Source organism: Odontomachus brunneus, unplaced genomic scaffold (genome assembly GCF_010583005.1).
Source record: "Odontomachus brunneus isolate Ranch 3 - 2012 unplaced genomic scaffold, Obru_v1 Obru_scaffold_050, whole genome shotgun sequence".
Taxonomy (NCBI): domain Eukaryota; kingdom Metazoa; phylum Arthropoda; class Insecta; order Hymenoptera; family Formicidae; genus Odontomachus; species Odontomachus brunneus.
In genome coordinates, this window is record NW_022639500.1 from 449,050 (window position 1) to 468,341 (window position 19,292).

At 38.4% G+C, this 19,292-nt stretch overlaps 4 protein-coding genes across 7 annotated transcripts in view; 3 read left to right on the forward strand and 1 right to left on the reverse strand.

Moving 5' to 3' along the window:
- The first annotated feature begins 225 nt into the window (after positions 1–225).
- Positions 226–3,884, forward strand: LOC116845210 (putative tricarboxylate transport protein, mitochondrial). The gene is made up of 4 exons (XM_032817623.1): positions 226–746; positions 1,439–1,873; positions 2,513–2,733; positions 2,849–3,884. The coding sequence occupies exons 1-4, from the start codon at positions 527–529 to the stop codon at positions 3,029–3,031; spliced, it is 1,059 nt and encodes a 352-aa protein (XP_032673514.1). The 5' UTR covers positions 226–526; the 3' UTR covers positions 3,032–3,884.
- Positions 3,885–4,076: 192 nt separating this feature from the next.
- On the forward strand, positions 4,077–15,244 carry LOC116845208 (tetratricopeptide repeat protein 28). 4 transcript variants are annotated; one of them, XM_032817617.1, is made up of 17 exons: positions 4,077–4,223; positions 4,368–4,436; positions 4,542–5,299; positions 5,899–6,156; positions 6,232–6,634; positions 6,766–7,323; positions 7,447–7,742; positions 7,886–8,351; positions 8,620–9,027; positions 9,194–9,571; positions 9,812–10,592; positions 10,789–11,462; positions 11,550–12,052; positions 12,196–12,558; positions 12,745–12,982; positions 13,147–13,365; positions 13,611–14,251. In XM_032817617.1, exons 3-17 carry the CDS (start codon positions 5,276–5,278, stop codon positions 14,249–14,251), a joined length of 6,210 nt encoding a protein of 2,069 aa, XP_032673508.1. In that variant the 5' UTR covers positions 4,077–4,223; positions 4,368–4,436; positions 4,542–5,275. The 4 variants fall into 4 exon arrangements, with proteins under 4 accessions (XP_032673508.1, XP_032673507.1, XP_032673510.1 ...); XM_032817616.1 differs by having other exon boundaries at positions 4,368–5,299; XM_032817619.1 differs by having other exon boundaries at positions 4,182–5,357.
- LOC116845211 (peptidyl-tRNA hydrolase 2, mitochondrial-like) lies at positions 15,001–16,802 on the reverse strand. The gene is made up of 3 exons (XM_032817624.1): positions 16,446–16,802; positions 15,684–16,160; positions 15,001–15,430 (listed from the first exon to the last, which is right to left on the reverse strand). Exons 1-3 carry the CDS (start codon positions 16,458–16,460, stop codon positions 15,248–15,250), a joined length of 675 nt encoding a protein of 224 aa, XP_032673515.1. The 5' UTR covers positions 16,461–16,802; the 3' UTR covers positions 15,001–15,247.
- A 1,210-nt stretch (positions 16,803–18,012) lies between these two features.
- Positions 18,013–19,292, forward strand: part of LOC116845231 — a 9,269-nt gene continuing 7,989 nt past the window's right edge. The window contains exons 1-2 of the mRNA XM_032817671.1: positions 18,013–18,710; positions 19,203–19,287. Coding sequence (XP_032673562.1) covers positions 18,243–18,710; positions 19,203–19,287 — 553 coding nt within the window. The 5' untranslated portion in view covers positions 18,013–18,242. The remainder of the gene's footprint in view (positions 18,711–19,202; positions 19,288–19,292) is intronic.

A 19,292-nucleotide genomic window follows, 5' to 3' on the forward strand; every position in this document is an offset into this window, starting at 1 on the left:
TTACACGTATGATCATAAGCGCAATTTATAATTGGGCGAGTTTTTTAATTCATCGATGGATCCATCGCATAATACGTAAATATAACGAAACGCTGCATTTGCGCATCATGTGATGGATCCATCGATGAATTAAAAAAACTCAACCATTTATTGGACAATCCTATATATATACTTGTTTTATATTTTAAGCACAGAGGGTGCAATAAGTGCAGTTAAGACGAGCAGATTGCTCTGCTCACTAGTTCCGTTTCGTATGCGTGCACGTTGTTACGTATGTCAGAGAACACGAGGAATCGCGAGGAACGAGACGAAGAAAGGCGAGGCAAGGTAAAGTAATGCTAAACGACGTTGTCAACGAGCCTCGATCGGAAGGGGGAAATATGGGGGAAACCGGTGCGTTACGCGCTCCAGGCGCGCACATGAGTGTCAATTGGCGTATCAGCAGTCCAGTCTCGGTGTCCAGCGGCGTAGGTGGACAAGCAACGACAGTGCGAGCACGAGCACGACAACGACGACGACGAGGACGATGACGACGACGACGACGACGACGTCTAGGTCTACAACTGTGGCGTCGAATATAAATTTGACGACGCGGCAGCTGTATCTGCAACCGGGTCAGCGGCCAACGTTGGCGAACGCGTGTCACAGCCCGTTGCCGTTTCCATGCAGGCCGTGGACGAGCGAAACTGGCGTCGCCGCCGCCGTCGCCGCCTCTGGCAACATTGGGATTAAAGGGATTATAGCGGGTATGATTATTTATTTTTCTTTTTAGAGAAAGGCTCCTTTCTCTCTGGAGAAAGGCATATGATGTCTCTGTCTCTGCCTTTCTCTTTCTCTGTTGATCGGGCGAAGAACGACCTTTGACACTTGTCGGAGTAAATAGCGTCATGCTAGTTCACGAGCATGATAAAACAATATACACGACTTTGCATAGTCAGCGCACTCTAGTCGTGTGATAACACGAAATATCGCGCGATTACGAAAGTTCGTAAAATTATATATATCCCATGCAAGGCCATCGCGTTTTTCAGGTCTTGCCGACGAGAACTAGGCGTGATTACGTTTGCCTCCTCACCATTGACAACTTTCAGCCTTGTGAATGATTTGTAAAACTGGATTGATGACTGGAGATGTTAAGATTTGCATCTACTAGGAATTTACTTGTAATTTTTTTTATGGAAATAAGAATTTAAATTACAATAATGATGGTAGTGATTAGCTTTTGTCATATGTATAAAGTACATATAAAGAATTTTGAATGTTATTTTTTCTATTGTATGTTGTATGAAAGATGCTTATTCTAATTATACTCATTTAAATGAAAATTGTCTTTGAAATGATGTAATACTTGTTTTTAAAATTAGGAGTACTACTTAAATGTCATATATATAATATTAGTTATTCCACTTAACAAAAAAAATACAATGGGCAATTTCAGGTGGCATCACTGGAGGCATAGAAATTTGCATCACATATCCAACAGAATATGTAAAAACACAGCTGCAACTAGATGGAAAGGCTGGTGCTGGCAAAGAATATACAGGCATAGCTGACTGTGTGACTAAGACTATCAAGACTCGTGGATTTTTTGGCCTATATAGAGGCTTGTCTGTTCTGCTTTATGGTTCCATACCAAAGTCGGCAGTGCGATTTGGTGCTTTTGAATCAGTAAAGAAAAGATTAGTGGATGCAGATGGGAAGCTCAATCCACAAAGAAGACTTTTGGCAGGTCTTTGTGCTGGAGTATGCGAAGCTATATTTGCAGTTACTCCCATGGAAACTATTAAAGTAAAATTTATTAATGACCAACGTTCTGCAAATCCAAGATTCAGAGGATTTTTTCATGGAGTGCGTTTGATTGTGAAGGAACATGGTAAGAATCAATTATAAATTATATTTTACTTTTCTAGATTGTAAAAATAGTAATATTCTATATTTCAATTTTTTATAATATAGTGTTTTTAAATTAAAAAAATTTTGAATTTTATATATATTCAAAATTTTATTTTGAATTATATTAACAGAAGAATGGAGTAATATTGTAAAACTCCAGTGATTCAAATATCTGATTGAAAGCACAGTAATTTAGCTAACCTTGAAACTTCATTAAGAATCATGTAACTGTCTCGTTTAACTGGGTCAGATAACATATGCTTACACAGCGTTTATATGCATTGTATCAGAGTAGTCTTATAAACTCGTTTATTCATTAAATAATGAAAACATTCATTATATAATTATTGTTACAAGTATGCCAAAAATAATTGTATTAAATATTTAAAATTGTTTCAGGTATTATTATAAATAATTAATAAAAAAATTATAAAAGTGTCAAAATTATTATATAAATGTTTTAATAATTTAATTGCTGTATTATATATATATATATATATATATATATATATATTTATTTATTTATTTATTTATTTATTTATTTATGTGTGTGTGTGTGTGTGTGTGTGTATGTATAGTTGGGGCATTTACAGTAGTATATAAACTTTTGTGTTCATAGGTTTTAAAGGGGTATATCAGGGAGTAGTACCTACCATTTTAAAGCAAGGATCCAATCAAGCTATCCGTTTCTTTGTGATGGAAACGCTTAAAGATTGGTACAAAGGAGGTGACAATACTAAAAGTGTTCCAAAAATAGTTGTTGGCATATTTGGTGCAGTCGCTGGTGCGGCATCCGTTTTCGGAAATACTCCTATCGACGTTGTTAAAACTAGGATGCAGGTATGTATTGTAAAAATTTTATGAAATTATTTTTATCATATTGAGATCGATTTATGACTTTAGCACGATGTACTAAATTTTATTCTAATGAAATTACAATGTATTTTATGTTTAGGGATTAGAAGCTGCGAAATACAAAAGCAGTATGGATTGCGTGGTTCAAGTATGGAAGAAAGAGGGTCCAATGGCATTTTATAAAGGAACCATTCCGAGATTGGGCAGAGTATGTCTAGACGTCGCTATAACATTTATGATTTACGATTCCTTCATGGAACTTTTCAACAAAGTCTGGCCTTAGGTCTGTTACTTTTTCTCATGTCGCATATACATGTTACATTGAGTCACATCAAAGACAAATTTTGCAACTATCATTTACATGTTAATATACGCGCGCATTTTTTATAAGCATATTTATACTATATATTTTTCAGAGTTTATTTATATTTTTAGTTAAAGTATGCGCGAAAATTTATTGCATTGACAACAATTATTTGCATCAGTGATGCATTAAAACTTACAAAACAGAAAAAAACATCGCGAGTGCATTTGACGCATGTCGATCTATGATATAGATAAATAAAACTGCATTTGCGCTTTATTTAATAGCGTAATATATGCTAAACGCATTTATGCACGCATTTATTTAATACGCGATGCAACAGTAGTGTTATTTCAATCGTGGAAGTTTTGCGTTTGGTTGGTCGTTAAGATAATACATTTTACGCTGTAGAACAATATTCTGTGACAACGTACATTCCTACAAACATATTCTTTCCAAGTACATATACATAGCTATATACTATATACATAGCTATATAGCTATATACTGTTTGTGCGAATTTCTAAGGTGAGAAAATAGTCTGTGTATAATAGCTGTAAGTCATATCGTACACATGCCAACACAAATTTATATTTACAGTTAATATATACAATTAATACCAGAATATATTTATGTACTATTTTGTACAGAGAGAAAGAGAGAGAAAGAGAAAAATAGCACTTAATAAGTACTTGTAGATCAACAGCGAAACCTCTAACGATTTTGTTCTTAAACACTTTCTTTTGTTGAAGAATTACACATGAATGTTGCAATGACACACAAAAATAAGAGAGTGTATATTAATAAAAAAAAATATATATATGTATATCAAGCTAATGTTCATTTAGTTATTTTTTAATATTAATCTATTGTGTATGTATTTCAAATATAATAGAAAATTAGTATAAGTACGATAGAGATATACTGCGAAAGATATATTAAGCTAGCACTTTAAATATAGCGTTTGCTTGACATCCTGATTATGCGTGTTTTCTCAGATTTTTGTGGTCGACAATAATATGATATTTTTTCTAGCAAAAGCCGGCGGAGGTCTCGCAAGGTTTTATCGAGATATTCTGGGAACAATATTTTAAGATATTTCGAGCTGTCTTATTTTGGGATCACATCCCTGATTTTTTCAGCTTAAACGCGTGCGTGCAGTGTATAGCAGGTTTCTATCTTATTTTATCTGTACGAGAAAACGCTACATCTAAATGTAGATAAAAAAATGTTATTTAATATATTGAAAAATAGAGAGAGTAGTTAGAGAATATTAATTCACTCATTAACATTATTCAAAAATTTGTTATTTCAGGTTGTGAAGAAACAAATAATTCTCTGACAAAATCGGCAGAAAAATTTCGATCGAATGAAAAGATCAATGGTACTTTTCTTTATAAAGGAGAAATTTCTTCCACGGTTTACGTTTTCCCATCCAGAGAATCCCGCCACTATTATATTATGATATTTTTCTTGATTAATTATTTAGAATTGGCTGTAAATTCGCTAAGAAATGTAGTTCAAAGAACATCCGGTGAAACAACCTGTACAACGTGATTAATGGATACATCTAGATGAGGTTTACGAGTAACGAAGATAGCCCTAATATTCGGAACGCGAGACGCACACGCGTAACATAGCGGCTGCTGTTGTACGCGTATTGAGGCCCAACAGGCCCCGATATCTTTGTGCGCGTGGCCCACGTCTTCTGCATGCTTGTGTGTGTGCGTGTTGTACGCCTTGTATGCTGATGATAGTGTTGCAAAACGAGCGGGGTCCACCGGGGCCTGAGGAGACGAGGAGGCGCATAGAAGAAGCAAACAGCGACGGGCCAGGCAGTGCCGGCCCCGCTCTGGGCCCGACGGGGGGACCCGGGGTCACATTCCAAGATGGCTGTGCCTCAGGAATGCAGTGGGTGCCCCCCTGAGACGCCTGCCTCCCTCCTTTTTTATTAATCGCTCCCATTTGCCCGTTCTAGCGAAAAGAAACCCCCTCGTTACCGCTCGCGGTCGCGCCAAGTGCTTATTGAAAGGTACGAATGAGTCGTCGTCACGTAGCAATCGGGAGAAACAACCGAGATAAATCCCACCGGGAAAGAGAGCGATAGAGAGAGAGAAAAGAAGTGTAGCACGTTCAAAATTCGGGGCCCGATCGGTTTTCACGCCAGCTCGCCCGCCGCAGATAATGTCCATGCCAGAGGATGCTACTAGCTCGTCTTAAGCAATGTCTCATAGGGATATCTCTGAGGTAACGATGAGATTTCTTCGATATCGCGGCCGATCGGAGAAAATCGCATGATTTTTGGGTCAGTTTCTCGATCTCGCGCGCGTTATATTTCTCATTATATAATGTTTTGATTAGTCTCATGGTTTGGGAGCAAATCTATTTATTGCTTATTAATTAAAATTAATTTTGTTTCATTTATTTATTTGATTTATTTGCTTCATTATTTTATTAATCTTATATTAATTTTACGTTTGCACACTACATTATTAGAGAGAAGTGAACAATTTTTTATCTCTTTAAAATCTTATAAAAGTAATATATTTCTTCAATGTAATTTCTTATATGTTTTCTATATATAATTTCAACTATATAATACATTATATATTAAACATTTTTAAATCATTGTTTATCGTACAGTTTATGATAGATAATGTTTTAAAGTATATTATCGCGCTATTTTATTTTAAAATTCATGTAGCATTTTGTATCAGTATTATCTCTAAATTTATAGACATGGCAAATCACGCATTACTTTGAAGTACTATACTAATACACTTTACTAATATAGTATAAACTATACTAATTAGTATATTAATATACTAATTTTTATTATATTTAAGGTGGAGCCCGAAGGTACGTCGGCCTTGGCCGCTGGATCCCGGGCACTATTCTTAGAGACGGTGCGCAGAAGTAACGCGGCATGTCAGAATGGGGATTACGCGCTTGCCGCAACCTTGTACACGGAAGCCCTTGCTTTGGACCCCCTTAGCCATGTACTTTACTCGAATAGATCAGCTGCACGACTCAAGATGGGATTATTCGCACTTGCATTGCAGGATGCCGTCAGAGCTACTGAGTTGAGTCCACAATGGCCAAAAGTATATATTTTTCCTTACCTTTTCTTTTTTTAGTAATCAATTAGTACAGATTTATAAAAGTTATTTTTTAATTAGGCGTACTATCGTCAAGGAGTAGCATTGCAATGCCTGGGACGTCACGGGGAGGCACTTGTCGCCTTCAGCACAGGATTAGCTCATGATGCATCCAATCGTCAATTATTATCCGGTTTAGTAGAAGCATCTTTAAAATCTCCGTTACGACCAACCTTGGAACCAACGTTTCAGCAGTTACGTGCAATGAAGTTGGATGAATCTCCGTTTGTCGTTATATCTGTGGTCGGTCAGGAACTACTTGGGGCTGGACAATACAGGGCGGCTGCCGGCGTGCTAGAAGCAGCACTCACTATAGGATCATGCAGCTTAAAATTGAGAGGTTCTGTATTTTCTGCTCTGTCCAGTGCTTATTGGGCACTGAATTCCTTAGACAAAGCGATAAACTACATGCAGCAAGACTTAGGTAAGCGGAAATAACGAAATATTAAAAGTAACACAAAGTAGAAATATGCGTAACTATATGATCTTTGAGTGATATAAATTTGTAGTAAAAATAATGCGAGACAATGTTTTTTATTCAATTATAACTTTCAGGAGTTGCACGTTCTTTGGGGGATACACAAGGCGAGTGCAGAGCTCACGGAAATTTGGGCTCTGCTTACTTTAGCAAAGGTAGCTTTAAGGAAGCTTTAACGGCCCACAGATATCAACTTGTTCTGGCAATGAAATGCAAGGATACTCAGGCGGCAGCTTCGGCGTTGACTAGTTTGGGACACGTTTACACGGCGATTGGCGATCTACCGAATGCCCTGGCCTCCCATAAGCAGTGTGTGCAATTGGTCAAGCAAATGGGTGATCGGCTTCAGGAAGCGCGCGAAATCGGCAACGTCGGGGCAGTCTACTTAGCAATGGGAGAATTTGAGAGTGCCGTCGATTGTCATACACAACACCTGAGAATAGCCAGACGACTCGGAGATCGCGTGGAAGAGGCGAGAGCATTTAGCAACCTGGGATCATCTCATCATTACCGTAGAAATTTCGGACAGGCGATGGCTTATCACGAGAACGTTCTCAGAATAGCTCAGGAACTCGGCGACAGAGCAATAGAGACCAGAGCGTACGCGGGATTAGGTCATGCCGCTAGATGCGCAGGTGAGACTTCTATCCTGCGAAGAATAATGCAAAATAACTTGTTCTTCAAGTTTTTCTGCTAACAAAAAACTTGTTTGTTTTTATGTTGAAAATATATTTTCATTAATGCATCTATTTATACAGGTGACCTGGCACAAGCCAAGCTTTGGCATCAAAGACAGCTCGATGTAGCGTTGGCCACAAAAGACAAAGTAGCCGAGGGACGAGCTTGTAGCAATCTGGGCATAGTGTATCAATTGCTTGGCGAGCACGATGCCGCCTTGAAGTTACATCAGGCTCACTTGGGAATCGCAAGATCGTTAGGAGATAAAGCCGGTATGGGTAGAGCGTATGGGAATATCGGGAATGCTTATAACGCTCTAGGCTATTACGAGCAGGCTATTAAGTACCATAAACAGGAGTTGACGATAAGCAAAGAGGTTGGTAGACCATTTAACGCGTTCAAAGCTGAAACGAATCAAATTTTACATTATCATTGAAAAATCTCTAATAATTTATTCAATATTTTTTTCTATATATATATATGTACGTAACGAACTAATACATCGTTTAATTTTTACAGGTTAACGACCGCAGCTCAGAAGCTAGCACGCATGGAAACTTGGCGGTTGCGTATCAAGCTGTGCAAGGCCATGAAGCAGCATTGAGGCATTATAGAGCTCACTTGGCTATAGCGCGTGAATTGAAGGATACAGCTGGCGAAGCGTGCGCTCTGCTGAATCTCGCCAACTGCCTGTCCTCGCGCGGTAGATTCGAGGAGGCGGTACCGTATTACGAACATTATCTTATGTTGTCTCAAGAACTGCATGACGTAGAAGGAGAAGCTAAAGCGTGTCATTTCTTGGGATACGCTCATTATTGTCTGGGAAATCACCGGGAAGCTGTCAGATACTACGATCAGGACTTAGCATTAGCGAAGGACCTGCAGGACAAATCGGGGATGGGCAGAGCTTACTGTAATCTAGGATTAGCTCATTTAGCACTGGAAAATTTAGACACTGCTCTGGAGTGCCAAAAATATTATTTGGGTAAAGTCTATTCGATTTGTGTCTCAAATTGATATTAATAATTTATTTTTTTCCTGTTATATTTTAGCACATTTTTCTTATTTGTAATTAAAAGTATGTGAATGTGTAAATCAATGAAAGAAACATGTGTAAAACGATAGAAAAAATTATTGGTTGTAATCGGTTAAAATATTTTCAAAAATTATGAAAAGATATAACAGAAAAGACTATGTACATTTTTTTAGCAAACTTCGTGTAGCATTGTACAATCGTTGATTATTCGATATAGCCATTGCGCATATGACCAAGCATTTGGCCGGTAAGTTTCGTGCCCTGGGAAACATCGGTGACTGTTTGTTACGCATGGGAGAAGTTGACGAAGCTATCAAGATGCATCAACGTCAATTAAACTTAGCTCGTCAAGCTGCCGATCGTGGTCTGGAAGCGGCTGCCTATGGCGCATTGGGTATCGCTCATCGAGCTACGAAGAACTTGGACAAGGCATTGGGTTTTCACACGCAAGAGTTAACTCTGAGACAAGAGGCTGGTGATCTGCGTGGCGAGTGCAGGGCACATGGAAATCTGGGTGCAGTGCATATGGCATTAGGGCAATATACTCATGCGGTTAAGTGTTATCAGGAACAGCTGGAGAGAGCTAAGGAATTAGCGGATTCTGGAGTAGAAGCTCAAGCATTAGGTAATTCAATTTCTCAACATTTAAAGCACACATTAATTTATTTTTAATCGAAGAGGGTAAATTTTTTAGTGCTATGCATATAGAATGAAGGGTATATAATTTATGGTGAAATCACAGAGAGAGAATAATTAAACAGTTAAAATAAATAGTCATATTTTTATTGTAGGAAATTTGGGCATAGCTAGACTAAATATGGCTCATTATGAAGATGCCATCGGTTATTTCGAGCAACAATTAGCGACCCTGGAACCGTTAACTACTGGTACAGCTCTGCTTGACAAAGCCCGAGCACTCGGCAACTTGGGAGACTGTTATGAAGCTTTAGGCGATTTAGAGGAAGCTATCAAATGTCATGAGCAACAACTGACGGCCGCGACGAAGTTGAAGAGTATCAGAGATCAAGAGAGAGCATATCGAGGATTAGGAAGAGCTCGAGAAGCAACTGGCAACCTGCAAGAAGCTTTGGTATGTTTCGAAAAGAGATTAGTGGCCGCTCACGAAGTAGATAGTCCTGAAGCGAGAGGTGCCGCCTACGGTGATCTAGGTAAGCCGACATATTGATATAATCTTACATGGTTTAAAATATACAAGTAATGCTAAAAATTAGTTTCTTACTGATTAAATATCTGAAAGCTTTGATATAAATTTATTACAATATAGTATACGAATATAATTTAATGTTTTTTTTTAATGAAGAAAATTCAAATGATATTTTAATTTGATTTTTAGTTTCAATTTTTAATGTTATTTTTAATTTACATTTTAATTTTTTGCACATACACAGGCAGAGTACACGCTGCATTAGGTAACCACGAACAAGCTGTGAGTTGTCTGTCTCATCAACTAGCTTTAGCAAGAGGACTTGGTGACAAAGCAGCTGAAGCAGAAGCTGCTAGCGGATTGGGAGCAGTTCATCTTCTAATGGACGATCCGAATTCCGCATTACGTCATCATCAACTGGAATTATCAATCGCCGAGGGTTTAGACGCAGCTGGCTTGCAAGCTCGCGCTTGTGCTAATCTGGGTGTAACCCAGGAGACGTTAGGACAGTATGAAGAAGCTATAAGATTGCAGGAACAGTCGTTGAGCCTGGCGGCTGCAGCAGGAGATCAACCTGCTCGAGCGGCAGCTTTTTCGAGTTTAGGAAGACTTCATCATCTGTGTGGGGACTTGTCCCGCGCTTTGAGTTACTTGCAATCTGGTTTGTCACTGTCCGAGGGCTTGGGTAGAAGAGAGGAAGCGGCCAGACTGAGACACAGACTTGGCCTCGTACACTGGGAGGCCGGAGAAGCGAGCATCTCCGTGGAACATCTAGAGAAAGCCGCGAATTTATTAGAATCATTAGATGGTACTTCAGTATCACTGACGTGCGGTCAACCTAGCCGAACGGAGTTACTGTCAGAGACGTACAGGATACTGCAGAAAGTGCTGATCAGCTTGAACCGAGCGGAAGAAGCTCTAAATTGGGCGGAAAGATCGAGACGATCTAAGAGCAACTCCTTGGATGATGCCGCCCATTATTCTGAGATTATCGATCGACAACGTGGAGTTATTTTATATTACAGGTACAATCAAGAAATATTTTTGGTACTTTAACTTTTCTATTTCAATTTTCTACTTTAATTTTTTACTTTAATTTTTACTTTAATTTTTTACTCTAATATGTTTTTAATCATTTTCTCTATTTGTGTGTGTGTGTCCAAACTTTAAAAGTAATTATCTTTAAAAAATAATACTAACGATTAAGTAAAATTGTTTCAGCGAGGTAGGTTGCGAATTGCACGCATGGTGTTTAGCACCAGGGCGTGGACTATTACGATTCCATTCTACCACTTTGGACGATGGTATGGGTCTGGAAAAGAGAGTTATTCAAGCGCGCGAGGCGCTTTTAGACGAAAGCAATGATCTTATAGAGGAATCCACTAAGATCCCATCGAGGGGTCATCACTTAAACGCCAGTTCGTACAGTTTGAGCAGTCTCTTCAGTGTTGGCTCTGTGAGTTCTCGTGCGGGGAGTGCTCGTTGGGGACGAGGAGTGAAAGGACCCACTTGGCAGGCACCGTTGCCGATACAGGTGCTTTACGATCTCCTTCTTGCCCCTTTCGAAGATCTATTGCCGCCGCCACGAAAAGAGTTGATCATGGTGGTAGAAAAGTCTCTCTACTTGGCACCGTTCCCAGCTCTGCAGTCTAATCCGGGTGAGGATTATCTATGCGAAAGGTTCTCACTGTTGGTGGTACCGTCTCTTGCGGCTCTTAGAAAGAGATCGAAGACACCTGTGCTGGAAGGCGGTGCTACTGTGGCTGCATTGGTCACAGGAAACCCTGTGTTGCCGGAAGACATAAGAGAAGAATACGGATGGCCCGAGAGTGTCGCTTCTACCGAAACCGAGTCAGAGATAGTGGCTGAATTGTTAGAAGCCCGCGCGATGACTGGTTAGTAAACTCAATCATTTAATGCATATAAAATCTTTCGATTGTACACGATAAAATTGTTCTCTTACTTATGCACTTATGTGATAGGTCTTGAGGCTACGAGATCGGCAGTTCTGAGGTCTCTACCAGACGCGGAGTGCGTTCATTTGACGGTACCGGTATTTTGGAACACTGGTAGTTTAGCGTTCACCGCCGACCAGTGTGAGGAGCCATCCGAAAGACCAGAATATCTGATAAGTCAAGCGGACATATTGAGGTTGAGAATGTCAGCGCGCTTAGTGGTCGTATCCAGCGGTCACAGTTGGAATAACGTGGAGAGCACAAACGCAACGTCGGACGGTATACAGAATCTCGTAAAAACTCTACTGAGTGCGGGAGCGCAATGCGTGTTAATAGGGATGTGGGCAGTACCACCGACCGCTGGCAGTATCCTGCTGCGAGCGTTTTACAGTGCGATGCTGCAAGGCGCGAGAGCGTCACGAGCCTTGGCTGAGGCGATGCAGACCGTTCAACACACGAGACATTTTGCTCATCCCGCGAATTGGGCTGGTTGGCTGCTGATCGGCGGAGATGCAAGATTGTCTAACAAGGTATATTAGATGAAAACTTATTTGGAAAATCACGAAATGTATGTGAATTTACCAATTTTCGAAAGTGTTTTTTATATAAATTTGACGTTATTTATATTGATGACTACTCTGAATAAAAATTTAATGCATTATTCTTTCACTAGGTTGCACTCATGGGTCAAGCATTAGCGGAATTACTACGCGGCGGTCCCGAACAAAGCAGAGACGCACTACGAGTAACGCTTCATCTAGTGGAGAAATCACTACAGAGAATTCATCGCGGTCAGAAAAACGCTATGTATACTACTCAGCGTAGTATCGAAAATAAAGTGGGCGCGGCTACCGGTTGGCGAGAGCTTCTGATGTCCGTAGGATTTAGATTCGAACCAGCCGGCAATGGTATACCTTCATCCGTATTTTTCCCTCAGAGCGATCCCGAAGAGAGATTGACTAGATGCAGCGCCAGCTTACAAGCTTTACTAGGATTAGGTCAATCATCGTTGCACGCTCTAGCTAGACTTTTACAGGTACTATGCTTATACTGTTTATTCTAATTTTTTTTTATTTTAATAGCTAATCGGTAAAAATTTTAATCATATTTCTCTGTTTAAATTTAGTTGATATATTTTAACGCATTTATAATTTATACTATATTTAAATTGAAAGTTTTAGTCATATTATTGTTTTTAATCAGCGTTGACAATATTTTAAAGGCTCCAGAAGCTGCAGAAGATGTAATTGCTGCCATGAGAAGAGCTAGTTGCGCAACAGAAGGTCAAGAAGTTATTTTGCCCGTACACGTTTGGAGAGCTTCAGGATCACACGAATTGTTTGCCAGCTTAGGCTTCGATTTAATGGAGGTCGGACAGTCGGAGGTGACGTTGAGAACAGGGAAGCAAGCCTCGCGTAGAGCTGTGCAATTTGCTCTTCAAGCTCTTCTAGCATTGTTCGGTAAATTAAAATTTATATTAACATATATAATAATGGTAGAAAAATTACATCGTAATATAATATATGATATTTATACTTATAAAATATATAAAATATTTTTTATAACTGTATAAAAAAGAGGAGATGGAGATTAACTATATTCATTTGTGTAACTTTAATTACAGACACGCAAGAAGCGCCGAAGAGTCTCAGCTTAGACTCGAGTAGTTCAATGGAGAGTTTGGCTTCCGTGGCCCATACCGAGAAAAATCTTATGGAGCGACCACGACTGGGAGGAGCGTTTGCAAGTTACGTACGACATCGTGGTGAACCAGATGGAAAAACCATGGAACCGTCAAATGTTCTAATACCGACGCCGCGTCAGCCATGTCAAAATGGAGGAGGTATATATAAAAATACTTCTAAAATTAAATATACTAATTAACTTCTAGTTTTAATTATTTATTTTAATGTGATAAAAAAGATAGTTTTCTTATAATTTATCTTTTAATAATATAGAGAAAATTATCTCAATAAAATGCTCTCGATTTCATCATGTTTCTTTCAATTAATTTTAGTTAAATTTACAATCAAGCAAGAATATCTAATTTGTAATCTGAAAAAGCATATTCAAATATATTTGTTCCAGGTGAATCAGATGTGGCATTCACGCCTAGTCCTCCCGTAGCACTCAATCTAAATCATCAAACGCGCATCCGGAATCTTTATCCCGACCAAAACGTGAGACCTGGCTCGAGCTCGAGTAGTTCGGTGACGGATTGGGACAACGGTCATGCCACTGTATTAAGACGTCAACCGCTACCGCCATTGCCGGCCACCGTGCTGGAGAGACTCAGCGTAAGAACGGAGATTGGTAATAACTCGTCGAGAAAACCCCGGCATGCCACGACGAACGAGGATATCTGCGCGCAGACTGATACCACTCAGTCCACGGAGACGCATCCTCAGAACTTGAGAAACTTGGCCACCTCCCTAACGAGTCTGACTCGCGAACTCACGCCCACGATTTCCGAAGTGTATCACGAGCGGAATTTAGGCTTGGGTCTAGCGCCGTCCCTGTCAAAATTGCTGGAGGAGGTCGGCTCCGTGCCAGAAAATGAGGAATCGCAATCGGCGAAATCGGGTCATAATCAGACGCAAAATTGGATGCAAAACGAACCGGAGCTTTGCCGGCGGGATGAGGCCGACGGCAGATCGATCGCTGAGTCACAATGCAGCGCCGCCAGCTCGAACAAAATACCTCGGAAAGCTCCCGCGCCACCGGTATAGATTATTTATACAATATTTATAAGTGTTATATGTTTTAGAATGTAATCGCTGATAGTACTGGGTACCAAAGAACGGGAGATACATCGAAAAATTGATTATTGCCGCTTTGCGAGTGCAGATCTAGGCAGGAAACCGACGATCAGTGAAGAAGCGGTAACGTGAGCGTGCGATTAATTGAATTTGCCAATATTTCTCAGTATTCGAAATGAAGCATTCGTAACGGAAGGATACGTCGCGCGTGGGTGCCTTAACATTTATTAAATACATTTTCTAGAGACAAGTTTTCACATGTGTTTCTTCCTGTTGAAGGCATACGTGTACATGTGGGACAACAAGCTCTATTATTTACGAAGATGATAATCTTGCTGATAAGTTTTGCTGATATGCTCAATTCTAATGTTAATCCGTCCAAACAATTATTAATTAGCAAAAGATAGCCGTATTCGTAGGGCTCGAATGTTGTCTAAAAAAATGAATTCTTTCTTTTGTGTTTGTACTGACATTTGCTTGATACTGGCATGAATAATCTTAACTTCATCAACATCTGAGCCTTAACCATTCGATTAAAAGTGTCACTTACACATTGTATGTTTGACACTTCACAGACAATAAGAACGTGAAAGTCAACACAGATTAACACTTGATGTTACATTTTATGAAATACAAGGGTGTACTATATTAATTTTAAGAGCAATTTACAAGATACACAGTATTGTCAAGGCTTATTGAGAAGAAAATTTGCTTTCATGTATATTTGTTCATGTATATTTTTATTTGGGAGAATGTTAATTTCACAGATATACATTTATGCTATATTATGTAGCATATCAACCTTACATGATTTAAGTGACTGATAAATATACCATTACAAGATGATATACAATGAAATCATTTGAAAAAGATTTGAAGATTTTAAACAAACAATATGATACTGAGATCATAAAAATACATGTAAATTTGAGCATGTAATAAAAAAAGATCAATTTTTATAAATCGTCAATACAATTTTAATGCACCAGTTATCACATCTATTAATCTAGTTGGAGCTGGTCCAATTACACATACTGTTTTACTTCCTGCTGGTATTTGCGTACGACCCGCATCCCGTATGATTTCCGCGACAAGATCTGCTTTTTTAGCTTGTTGTTCTACATTCATAAGTTGCTTTTCGTCATCCACCTAAAAATCAAGATATCTCTTTTATGTCTATGAAAAAATATATTTATTAACTGTGTATATTTAAATATATTTATTAAGTATAGTAAAAAAAATGTTTTTTTATAAATGAATCTTCATATCTTATATAACTTATGTGTGTATGAATAGTTAATATTAAAAAATAATATATATATATATACACACACACAATTTTTTTCTCTCTTCATTTACTGCAGAAATTATTAGCATATATTATAAACTTATAATACAATACCTTAACTATAATTTTAGCCTGGCCTGACTTTGCCCAATAATCTATGAGTGATGGATTTCTTTTAAGGGCCAACTTGAATGCCGCGATAGCAGCATGGGCACAATGTGCTGCCACTTTGCCTTTTCCCATTTTCAACTCTGAATTAATTGCAAAAACCATCTTGTATTCTTCACGTTGTGGATATTCATTACAATCTTCTTCTTCTTCTTCTTCATCATCATCATCATCATCATAATCATCATCATCATCATCTTCGTCATCATCGTCGGAATTTGAATTAAAACTCAAATTCTTATTCTTCCTCTTATTTTTATTCTCAGCGTGTTCAGATGACTTTGTACGATGTCTTTTAAGAACTGTATTCCTTAAGATTGTGTCTATAAGATAACCAAAAGTAAATGCAATTGCAAGTGCAGTTTTTGAATCTGTTGTTAAAGAATCACTTATGGTTTTTATCATTGCTTGGTAAGGTGAAATCTGAAAACCAATAAAGTATATATGAATTAAGAAATATTATTCATTCTATCTAGTTAATTATACTAAGCTTGTTTCAATCTTTATAGTCTAAAAATACATATATATTGCACATACTATAGATTTTCAGTACCAGTATAGATATTGGAACATAGTTTACATTAGCATATTGAATATTGCAATAAAATTATGGTTACACCGTCAAAAAATGTTTGTTTTTTATTCTAATATTCTCTGCTTCCTTTTTGTACATTTCTATTATTTTAATATTATTAAATTATATCTTACCATTTTTAGTAACATGCCCAAACAGTATTATTATTATAAGCAGTTTTTGGATGTGTAGAACTTCTATCAAAATATCAATTTTCAACAACGCCAATTAGTACTTTTTTGAGGTATTCATCGAGAACATAACACTACTTGCTAACGAGGAAGCTTCGAATAACCTTTCTTTTTCCTATTCGACTAGATCAGTGCTGTCAGTTTAGAAGATTTTTTTCGCAACAAGAAGCCTTTAGCGCATGCGTAGAGTGATGTAAAGGCTCGTCTACAATAGAAGTCGTAGAGTCGTAAAGAATCGTAAAGCCCGTATCAGGGTGCTATTTCACGTGTCGTACAAGCTTTTCGGATACGTTTATTAGTTGGCGAATAGAGTATTTCTAGGTTCTCTGTTCGTCAACCAATGAACGTATCCAAAAAGCTTGTCGTACGACACGTGAAATAGTACCCTCAGACTACCGACTGCACAGGCTGACCCGACTGCCGACTACGACTGCCGACTCTCAATGAACCAATCACAGTGAGGCGCCAACTTGGCTGGTCACGTGACCAAGTTGGCGATTCTCTATACAAGAGGTTCTCTAGCCCTGGGTTAATTGCTCCAAGAACGATTAATGACGTCATAAGTATCTACTAGCTAATCATAAAGCTTATAAGTACTTGTTCGATTAATAAACGTAGGCTGAATAACCCAGAGTGGGTTAATCTAGAGCCAATCGAACATGCTATTAATCAATACAGGGTGCTTTCCAGTTGCATACATTGTGTTACACAAAACCAGTTTATTGGTTGCATATTATCTTACAAGATATTTTAGATAATATGTAACCAATAAACTGGTTTTACTGGTATACGTGTGTCAAGTGTGTTAAGTAATGGGAGCGTTCAGCGGAAAAAGCGCTCAGTGAGCAATCAGCGATTATTGGTTTTTACTGTTAGATCTTTAAATCTAGATAAATTACATTGACGAATTGCTCAATTGTTGTGCAACTGTTGAGTTTGCTGAACGCACCCAATTGGAAAGCACTCACAGTCGATTATTCTTTTATAACTCGACTATGATTGGTTAATTTTTACGGTTCTGGCATAATTTAACGGATTACGACCATCATAAACCAGCCTTAAATCTCTACTAGCCAATCATAAAGCTTATAAATACTTGTTCGACCAATAAACGTAGGCTGGATAATCCAAAGTGGGTTAACCCAAAGCCAGTCGAACATGTTTATGGCTCCTGCAGACAGGACGCTGTAATGTTTGCCGCGCGGCGGAAGTTCGTACAACAGCCAATCAATATGCTGCTTTCCGTAATAACCTTCTAGCTCTTATGGAAAAACAACATACTGATTGGCTGTCGCGCGGACTTCCGCTGCGCGGCAAGCATTACCGCGTCCTGTGTGCAGGAGCCAATAGTAATCGAATAGAAAACTCGAATCCCTAAAGAAAGGTCTGTTCTTTTTAGCTGAAGTGGTTTTTAGCCTAAACTGGTGCAGATAGGTGCGACCAGTTCAGGTAGCTTAGTTAAAAAGAATAGACCTAAAGTTCAGGGCAGTTACCTACGATGAATGTTGACATTTCTCCCCGTCAATGGTGCCGAATGGCAGTCAATGGCGTATAATAGACGCACCTGTGTCGATGCGTCAAAGGAATCTCGTGTACTATATCGGATGACGCCGCCCGAGAGCTGTGCGACGCGTTCCTAGGAGTGGCTTTTACAATTCAACCACGACAAATTCGTATGTGTGATACGTGCCGTTGTTTAACGGATGTTGTTTAAGATTGGCATGTTAAAAAGTAGTGAATATGGAAGTGACGGGCACGTCCAGGGTGGCTGACACTCGTCTCTCGACAGTAGCCTCTGGTACCGGCGATGCTAATCTAAAGCTTAGCGATGACTTCCTGCCAAACAATGAAGAGCTGTTGCACGCCGATGATGTAACGGCTGGCGACGAGGAAGCTGTCGATGTGCGAGCTATGACAAACTATGAATTTTCTATTGATTCTGCTTCCGATAACGGTAACGCGACGACAAGCAAGTACCAGGAACACGCCAATTCATCGCACAGTCCATACCAAATCGCGACGCCGGAGGATGATAAGACTGAATTGTCAGAGGGAATAACGGAGCACGCCAACAGCCACCAAGTATCTCAGACTCCACTGGCCTTCACTATTGATTTTGGTAATAACAAGGAAGTGGATACGACAAAATATCAAAACTTGTTTGAGAGATATAACGCCAGGCATAGGCGGAATCTCTCTACATCCAAGGTAAGAAGATTTCTGTCACTTACAAGTTTTGTGCAGAGAAGTATTTTCCTATTAGATTTCTCTTATGAGTTGCAATACTGAAAAATATCTTTATAGTTTTTTATATTCAGTTGGAACATATTTGTCTAGAGAACCTTAACACTTTAAGGTGCATAATTCATAGAATATTCTAATAACTTTGTTTTTTAATGAAATATTGTCAAAAATACTTTAAATAGCATATTTATAAGGTTTCAACTGCCCGAACCTAAGTAGTCCCTAATGGTACCAGTGATACTTAAAGGATTAAATATTATATATGAAAAGAGATACAACTTTATCATTATTCTTACATTATTCTTTTATTCACATATACTTCATAATTTTAATATTAATATTTTAATTTTAATATAAGAATAATATTGAACTTTATATATATATATATATATATATATATATATATATATATATATATATTGAAGGATTATAAAATATATATTATATTATTTTTAGGTAGAAGTAAAATCAAAGAAACTAAGTAATTTATTGTCTCCAAACTTGGTACAGAAGCAGAAAGTTCCTAGCACTCATTCAGAAGGTTAT